This window comes from Myiozetetes cayanensis, unplaced genomic scaffold (genome assembly GCF_022539395.1).
Source record: "Myiozetetes cayanensis isolate MyiCay16 unplaced genomic scaffold, myiCay2020 scf1282, whole genome shotgun sequence".
In the NCBI taxonomy this organism is placed as follows: domain Eukaryota; kingdom Metazoa; phylum Chordata; class Aves; order Passeriformes; family Tyrannidae; genus Myiozetetes; species Myiozetetes cayanensis.
The window spans coordinates 1-9292 of record NW_026086918.1 but is presented as its reverse complement, the minus strand read 5'-3'; the positions used below and the strand labels follow the sequence as shown (position 1 = coordinate 9292).

General features: G+C 54.9%; 1 protein-coding gene across 1 annotated transcript; it reads left to right on the top strand.

Annotated features, from left to right (window-relative positions):
• The first annotated feature begins 335 nt into the window (after positions 1-335).
• LOC126636004 (gastrula zinc finger protein XlCGF7.1-like) lies at positions 336-2521 on the top strand. The gene is made up of 2 exons (XM_050307697.1): positions 336-561; positions 1365-2521. The coding sequence occupies exon 2, from the start codon at positions 1392-1394 to the stop codon at positions 2094-2096; it is 705 nt and encodes a 234-aa protein (XP_050163654.1). The 5' UTR covers positions 336-561; positions 1365-1391; the 3' UTR covers positions 2097-2521.
• Positions 2522-9292: the final 6771 nt, after the last annotated feature.

Below are 9292 nucleotides of genomic sequence, written 5' to 3'. Positions count from 1 at the left end.
TGAGGGGAAACTGGGCTGTACTGGGAGAGCCCTAATCCCCAAAGCCCCTCCCCTGGGCATCCGTGCCACGGTCTGGGAACCACGGCGGGGTTGGATCAAGGGGTGCACCTGATGATCTGGGAGGTCTTTTCCAAGCCGGCTGATTCTGGGATTCTCTGGGTGCCATTGCCAGGGCAGCACATGCTGGAGGCTCTGTCCACAGGGGATAGATGTGTCTGTGCAGACAGAGAGACAAGGTCGGTCTGCAAAACTGTGGGGCTAGAAAAGCAGAAGTTGTGGGGTGGTTGTGGGAGGAGAAAGAAGTCCCCAGGCCAGTGCAAGCAGGCCCCCCTGGGCTTGCACATCATCTGCCCTCCCTGCAGGTTGCTGTCCTGGAGAGCAAGCCCTGAGGTGTCCCTGAGCAATGGCCCGGAGGTGAGCCCAGAGGTGGCCCTGAGGTGGCCCTGAGAAGAAGTGGAAGGCAGAGGTGGTGCTGAGGCAGGAGAGCCCCCTGCTGGGGAAGAGGCTGAGCTGGGAGTGCCCAGCAGCGAGAAGGTGCTGTGTCCATGCCCTGTGTGCCAGGTGAGCTGGGGCTTTGCTGCAGAGCTGCGGGCGCTGATTGGAGCGGCTGCAGCTGCTGAGCTGGTGGCCCCCAGGAACACAAAGTGTGCCCGGCCACGGAGCCTGCAGGGAGAAGCAGGGACAGGGTCAGGGCCACTGTCAGCCCGGGGCTGGCTGGGCAGACACAGCAGTTTTGGGGTCCCCCTGGGAGCTGCCGAGGGTGGAGGGTGGAGCGGGCGATGCCGGAGCTGGGGGACCCCCGGCAGGCTGGAGGGGGGAGCACGGAGAGGGAGGAGCCCCGGGACCCCCGGGAGCCTGAAACGGGGGAGCGGAGAAGGGGAAACCTGGAGAGTGGGGACCCCTGGGATCCCTGGGACAACGAGGTGGAGAACCTGGAGAGGGGGAATGTCTGGGAAGGCAGCACCCCAAAGGTGAGAGCCAGAGGTGAAGGGACCCTTGGGACCCCCAACACTCCCAACATCCCTAAGTGGGACCCCCAACATCCCAGAGAGGGGAGACCCTCTGAACCCCGAGGGGAGAGACCAGAGAGGGGGAACTCCTGGGGGAGATTTATTTGAGGCTAATCTTCATAATTTGGAGTATATTTTGCTGAATCTAAACTTTTTACAGTTTGGGGGACAGGATTCTTCTTGCTGTTTCTGAGGGGGTTTTGCCTGAATCTTGGTGGTTTGCGTTTTTCTGTGCTGAATCTTGGTGTTTTGGAGGTTTTTATGGTCCCAGGATGCCTGGTGAGTTCTAGAGATGGACTTGGGCAGGAGGAACCCCCCAAGCCAACGCGCTCAGCCCTTCTTTCCCCCCAGCAGGATTTGTCCTTCCCAAAGTTTGGGCTGATGGAGGAGGAGGCTGCGGAGAAGAGGAAAAGGCCACGGGCCCCCCAGGCAGGTGAGGAGGAAGTCAGTAGCCCTTTGGCCCTGTCTTGTGGTGCATCTGTTGAGCAGCCTCCCAGCAGAGAGAAGCCCTTCAGGTGCTTGGAATGTGGGAAGAACTTCAGACAGAGCTCCACCCTCCTCAACCACCAGCACATCCACACTGGGGAATGGCCCTACACATGTAGGGAATGTGGGAAGAGCTTCAGGAAGAGGTCCATTCTCCTCAGCCACCAGCGCATCCACACTGGGGAACGGCCCTACGTGTGTAGAGAATGTGGGAAGTGCTTCTCCAAGAGCTCCAACCTCCACAGCCACCAGCGCATCCACTCCAAGGAACGGCCCTACACGTGTAGGGAATGTGGGAAGACCTTCAAGCATAAATGTGCCCTGACTCAACACCAGCATTTCCACACTAAGGAACGGCCCTACACATGTGGGGAATGTGGGAAGAAGTTTAAGACCAGCTCAGCTCTCCTCGTCCATGAGCGGATACACACAGGGGAGAGGCCCTTCCGCTGCACCGACTGTGGAAAGGGCTTCTGGAACTTCACCCTCGTCACCCACCGGCGCATCCACACTGGGGAGAGGCCCTACAAGTGTGAGGAGTGTGGGAAGAGCTTCACCCAGAGCTGTGCTTTGACCAGACACCAACAGACCCACCAGTAAGAGAAGCCCTATGAGTGTCCCGACTGTGGGAAGAGCTTAGGCCGCTGCTCCCACCCCGAATGTCCCCCTGATGGTGAGGCAACCCCTGGAGTCCAGTGACTGTCAGTCCATCCCTTTCTACCACAAAGGGTCAGTCCCCATTTGCCAGGGGCAGGTTCTGCCAACAGAACCCTTCTTGGGGGTGTGTGGAGATTCCTGCCTTGGCTGGGACCCCCCAAGGTCACTGCTGGAAGTTGAGAGCAGAGATCTCCCCACGAGCGTTGGTCTGGGGGAGTTCCATCCATCTCTAATTCATAATTCTTGCTTTGATGCCAACTTGAGTAGAATTGCTTCAACAATTGCTTTAGTGTAGAGCACTGTCCTATCTTATGCTGTACTACTGGTAGTTTTAGTGTTTCTATTGTGCAGGAAATAATTCTGATGAAGATGTTTTTCTGATCATTTGTAACCCCAAATAATTCATTTCTATCAATAGATCTGATTTGATTCAGCAGCCCCAGCACCCCACAGTAAGTTGGGAGCTCAGGGGGGCCACCCCCCCCTTTCCCAGCTCCCCTGTGCCCAAAGACCCCCATTGGACTTTCAGACCTGCCAGACCACTCCCCCTTTTCCACCCTTTTCACTGTTCCTTCCACTTTTCCATGGTCCTCTCAATCTGCAGCCCCTCCCAGATCAGTTTTGTGGTCTCAACCCCCACATTTTTCCCTTCTCTCCCACCCCTTCCACATCATCCCCCCACTCCCCAGTGGGGTCCTGGGTGTTGTGTGATTATGTTTGGGGTTCTTGAGGGGCTGTGGGGAGGTTTTGGGGGGGTCCCAACACCTTTTGGGGTGAGCTGGGTGCCTACTGGGGATTTGTGCCTTCCCAAAGCTCCCCCAGAGCGGGGTGACACGGGGGGAACACAGGGGGATCCCCATTCCCAATCCATCCCAGGGCCTGTTCTGCCCCCCAAACTTGGCTCCACCCCTTGGGCTCCTCCAGTTCTCCCCCAGCGTCCCTCAATAACTGGGACTGGGGAGAGCTGGGAAGCTTTGCTGGGATCACTGGGAGCAGCTGGGTGGAGGCAGAGTGAAAGCAGGGGAGGGGGGACACACGACCCCCCAAAATCCTCACGGACACAGGGGGGTCCAGACTGTGCCCGAGGCCCCAGGGAGGGGCTGCGGCCGCCGCTGGCTCAGGAGCTCTGTGGGGAGAGAAAAGGGGGTGACAGCGGGGTGGGGGGACAGGGGGGACACTGGGATACACCCAGAGCTGGACTGGACCCAGCGGGACCAGAACTGGGGCAACTGGGATCATACAGGGAGCACCTGGGCCCCTGCTGGGGTCATACTGGGATCATATGGGGAGTGACTGCAGTAATACTGGGAGTGTGTGGGAGGGACTGCAGCCATACTGGGGATGAGTGGGATCAAACTGGGTTCCTACTGGAAGTGTCTGGAAGTTCCTGGGATCATACTGGGGGTGACCGCGATCCTACTGGGATCAGACTAGGATAATACTGGGAGCAGCTGGTTCTGTGCTAGGGGTAACTGGGAGCTCTTAGGATCCCACTGGGAGGAACTGGGAGCAACTGGGACCATGCTGGGCACAACTGGAACCATCTTGGGAGCAACTGAGTGAAGGTGGTTGGGGTCATACTGGGAGTGACTGGGAGTATTCTGAGGGCAGTTGAAACCATGTTGGCCCAACTGGGATATACTGGGAGCAAGTGGGATCACGCTGGAGGTGACTGGGATCATACTGGGAGTGACTAGGACCTCACTGGGGGTGACTGGGAGTGGCTGTGAGCAACTGGGATAATGCTGAAAGCTACTGGGAGGAACTGGGAGTGAGTGGGACCACACTGGGGGCAACTGGGATATACTGGGAGACACTGAGAGTGACTAGGATCATACTGGGAGAGATTGGGATCATACTGGTAGTGACTGGGAGGAGGCTGAGGTCGACTGGAAGAGACTCGGAGTGACAGGGATCCTACTGGGAGGGACTGGAACTACAGTGGGGTGACTGGGAGCAACTGGGATCATGCAGGGTGTAACTTGGATCCTACTAAGAAAGACTGGGTATCACAGGTGGGGGTTCGTCCCGCGACAGACCCAGCGGCACATCTTGTATGGGAGACAGGACACACGAGTGTGACCCACAAAATGGTGTTTATTAAAACAAGATGACAGTTTATGTACAGGGGGATACAGAAGGTTCGGGAACAGAGGTGAGTTTCTTGCTAGGGAACATCAAATCCTGAAAGTCAGTGATAAGTGAACTTGGAGGGATAGGCTGCATGGAATATGTCACACAGGGGGAAGGGAGAGCTTAGGGAGGAATGGAAGGAGTGGCCTGGGGGCACAGACAGGGGAATCTGCAGAGGCTGCAAGGCTGCGGCCTTGTAGCTGGGTCCCAAGCAGTTCTGCGCAGCTGCAGTTGCTAGGAGACTTTGAGAGAGATCTCATCTTCTGAGCCTTCCTTGTAGCTCTTTTGCATCTCTCTCCACTCTCTGTAGGCCTCTTTTGGTCCACCCCTGACAACTGGGATCATACTGGGACTGACTGGGAGCATGCTGGAGGCAACTGGGATATACTGGGAGTGACTAGGATCATTCTGGGAGTGACTGGAACCATAGTAGGGGTGAAGGGGAGCAACTAGAACCCTGCTGGGGGAAAGTGGGATCATACTGGGAGCAGCTGGGCCCCTACTGGGGTCCTGCCGGGCTCTTACTGGGAGTGACTGCAATAATACTGGGAGTGTGTGGGAGGGACTGCAGCCATACTGGGGATGAGTGGGATCAAACTGGATTCGTACTGGAAGTGTCTGGAAGTTCCTGGTGATCATATTGGGAATGACTGGACTCATACTGGGATCATACTGGGAGGAACTGGGACCATGAAGGGGGCAAATGGCATTGGCCAGGCAGGGACTGGCAGTTGCTGGGGCCATCCTGAACTCAGACTGGGAGTCCCTGATAGGGAAAGGAACCATCCTGGGGGGGCTGGGAGCAACAGGGACCACCTTGGGGGCAACTGGGATCCTATTGGGAGTGACTGGGAGTGACTGGGATCACAGTGGGAGTGACCAGCGCCATACTGGGATCATAGTGGGAGTGACTGTAAGGGACCAGGATCAAACTGGGAGTGACTGGAACTACTCAGGGGGGAACTGGGAGCCAGTGAGGTCATGCTGGAAGCCAACTGGGAACATACCTGGAGAACTGGGATCGTGCTGGAAGCAACTGGGAGTAACTGGGAGTGACTGGGTGCATGCTGGAGGCAACTGGCATGAACTGGGAGTGACTGGGATCACACTGATGGGAACTGGGACCATCCTGGGGCAAGTGGAAGTCACTGGGTGTCAGGGGTTTCTGTGGGTGAGTTTTGGTAGCAGGGGGGCTACAGGGGTGGCTTCTGTTGGAAGCTGCCAGAAGCTTCCCCTGCCCCGTGGAGTCAATGCCAGCTGCTCCAGGACGGACTTGCTGCCGCTGGCCAAGGCCGAGCCCATCAGGAGCAACAGGAACAGCTCTGGGACAACAGATTTAGGGCCAGAAAGAATTGCAGCCAGGGAAGAGCAGAGTGGGAACGTGGGAACAGCACTGCAGACCCCAAGGGGGGTGCAGAAGGAGGGGCAGGAGGTGCTCCAGGCCCTGCAGCCCCTGGGGGAGCATCGGGTGCAGAGACCCCCTGCAGCCCCTGGAGGCTCCCACGCTGGAGCAGGGGGATGCAGAAGGAGGCTGTGACCCCGGGGCAGGCCCAGGATGGAGCAGGTCCTGGCAGGGACCTGCAGCCCGTGCAGAGGGAAGCCCAGGCTGGAGCAGGTTTTTCCCAGGCAGGACTCGTGGCCCCTGTGGGGACCCACGCCGGGTCAGCTCATCCCTGAAGGACTGACCCCATGGAGGAGGGACCCACGGGACAGCAGGGTGGGAAGAGCTGCTGCCCGAGGGATGGACTCACTGCAGAGGTCCATCCAGGACTGTCTCCTGTGGGAGGGACCCCACGGGAGAAGGGAAGGATCCAACTCCTCTCCTTGAGCAGTGACAGAAACAACAACTGACTGTAACCCCCATTCCTGTCCCCTGCACCGCTGGGGGAGGAGGGAGAGCTGAGAAGGAAGGAGGGGTGGGGGGAAGGTGTTTTTATTTCTCCTTCTTTGGCTTTTATCCTGTCAGTAATAAATTTTAGTACTATCCCTATTTTGAGTCTGGTTTACCTGTTAGGAAGCAACTTTCTCCCCACCCTTATGTCTACTCAGGAATCCTCAGCTGGTTCTTTTTTCTCTCCTCTGTGGAGTTGCAGAGGGAGGGGAGGTAGCAGCTTTTAGTGGGTGTTTGAAATCCAGCCAGGGTCAACCCACTGAACCAACCCATGTGCTTGAGGCCCTTTTGTGATGTCACAACCTACCCTCTCCATTCCAGAATAGCCCTTGGCAACCAAAGAACCAACAACCCACCAGGTCAGAATGCAGCCCCACCCATGTGCCCCTCTATGATGTCAAAGCCCATCATTCTGGAATAGCCCCTGGAAACCAAAGAACCAACACCCCACAACCCCACAGTGCAGCCCCACCCATCTGCCATGGGACTCTTTGTGAAGTCACGGCCTTTCCCCCAGGAAAGAAAGCCTGTAACCTTTGGGTTTCAGGTGCAGTTGGTGGGCCACCCTGGGCACTCCATGGGCAGCAAGAGCTTTCTGTCCTGCCACTTTTGTCTGGCAGGAATCTTTGTCCAGATTCAAATTTGGCAGTCGGACTGACAATTCCAGCACGGGGCTCCTGCAAGCGAACGACAGCCCTGCCCTCCAGGAAAGAAACCCCTTCCCTCGGTCTCTTTTCCTCTTCCTTCAAATACAACCTGCAGAGCAGCTTTCTGCCATCTCTTCTCTGGGGAGTTGTGAAGATAGACCCGCTCCCATGTTTAACACCTCAGGCAAAACCACCCTGTTAACAGCTTTCCCAACCTTCCTCAACCTTTCCCAAAGCCGAGATGTGGAAAGAACAAGTGCCCTTGTCCCTGGTTGTGCTGCTGTGCTGGGAGTCTCTTCCCTCCAGCTCTGCACACAGGCACTGCCCCTGCAGCTCCAGAGAAGGGCTGAAGAAGCATCTTCAACACAGAACTCAGGGCAGGTGTATCAGGGATTGTTGATATTTTTGGTCTGTGTTTGACCCAGCCACCTGCAAAAGTTTTGTTCTTTGCCTGCCAAGTTCACTGATAAACGGGAGCTTTGTCCTTGGAGAGAGAATTTCTTGTGTAAACTGTTTGAATTGGTGTTCTGTGATCGGCTCGTGTTCTGTAAAGGACATCTGAAGGAGAAACTGAGAGGAGAAGATGAAGTAAAGCCCCCAGACCCAAATAGATCAGAGCCCTTGAGTGAAACAGCGCAAGTGCGAGGGGAATCCCCACGTTCTCCCGCATGGCTGAAGGGGGGCACTCACAGAACGGGGCAGGGACCGAGGGCCTCTGGCCTCTGCTGCCACACCGGCCCAGGGAGACGTCCCCGCCTCATTGGATAAAAATGCAGGTGGCTCGTGCTCGGGGCTCTCAAGCTTCACAGGAAGGGCAACGTTGCCTTTTGTGGGGACGCTGCTATCTTTGTGAGCCTGCTGACCCTCCGAGGATGCAGCCTTGTCTGGGGGGAATTCTGGTTATCCTGGGGTCAGTAAGACAACCTCATAAAACACACCTGAGTGAGTGGGGGTTTCCCTGAGGGCTTAGTTCACTCCTCTCTTTTCCTGTCTCTCGGTTTCCTGTTTACTTGGCCACTTTTTGTAATAAATATTGGGTTTACTCTGGAGCTTTCAGCAGTGTCTTGTTTTTCAATCTCTGTATCCTTTCGGACTCATCCCATTACACTGTACTGGCACCTTTTGTTTGGGAGGAATCTTCATTCTTATTCCATTTGAGGTCTAAGACTGACAATACCAGGGAAAGTGTTCTGACACCAAACAAATGAAGTTCCACCCAGGAAAAAAAACAACCTTACCCTCCATTTCTCCTGTGCAATTGGTGAGCCATTCTTGGCACTCCATGTACACACAGAGCTTCCTCTGCTGGTACCTTTTCTCTGGTAGGAATCTTCATTCACACTCCATTTTGGTTCTCAGACTGACCATTTCAGCATAAGGGGTTCTGACACCAAACAAATCCATTTCCACCTAGGATAGAAAGCCTGTAGTGGTTTTGAGTCTAGGCCTTCTTTGGTAACCAGGTTGTAACCAAGGAACCAAGGCCATGTTCCAAGTATTCCATATGATTTTTACATAAGGAAATGTATAAATAAGAAGGCAGAGGAAGCTCTTGCTCTCTTTCTTCTGGCAAACTGAAAGTGCAGGTGTTTTGCTCTCATTGTGCCTGGGTGAAGGAGTGAGGCCTATTACCCCTGGTTGGCCTTGAGAAGCAGAAAGTGCCAGCAGTTGTTGGTGCGATTCTCTGCTATTTTGACAAAAGTATTTGGGTTAGTGTTAGGTTTTAGTGTTAGGGTTTAGACTTTGTGTTAGGGTTTGAGTTTGGGGTTCAGTTCAAGTTTGGGTTCAGGGTTTGAGTTCAGATACGGGTTGGAGTTAGTTTTGGAGTTCGGGTTAAGGGTTCGGGTTAGCGTTCAGATTGGGGTTCAGGTTGGGGTTGAGTTGGGGTTAGGGTTGGGTTTGGGGTTAGGGTTAGGATTAGGATTTGGGTTAGGGTTAAGATTAGGGTTAGGGTTTAGGTAAAGTTTGGGTTAGAGTACGGGATAGGAGTATGGTTGGAGTTTAGGGTTAGGTTTAGGTTTAGATCTTTTTTTAACGTTAGGTGTAGGGTTCTGTGCTGTCTAAGATACCTTCCAGTCCAAAGGTACACACACAGAAATCTCTTGCTCTTTGTGTAGTGCCAAGCATGACGCAACAACTGCACTGGAGAGACAGAGGCTCAGGGCTTTCTTTCCTGGGTGCAATGCCAGTCGTTCGCTTGTAGGGACGCTGGGCTGAAACTGGCCATGTGACAGCCAAAATTCCATAAGGACGAAGAAAACTCCCTGACCAAAGGGGTTCGCACAGAAAGCTCTTCCTTTTTATATAGTGCCGAGAGAGGTACCCCAACTACACTGGGTAGATGGTGAGTCAGGGTTAGGGTGAGTGTTCGGGGCTATGATTAAAGGTTAGGGTTAGCGTAACTACACAAAGAGCAAGAGCTTTCTGTGCCAGCACCTTTGGTCTTGGACGGATCTTAGACAGCACTG

Excerpts from the sequence above, each read along its gene's own strand:
- LOC126636004 (XM_050307697.1), top strand. The coding sequence starts at position 1,392 with ATGGAGGAGGAGGCTGCGGAGAAGAGGAAAAGGCCACGGGCCCCCCAG.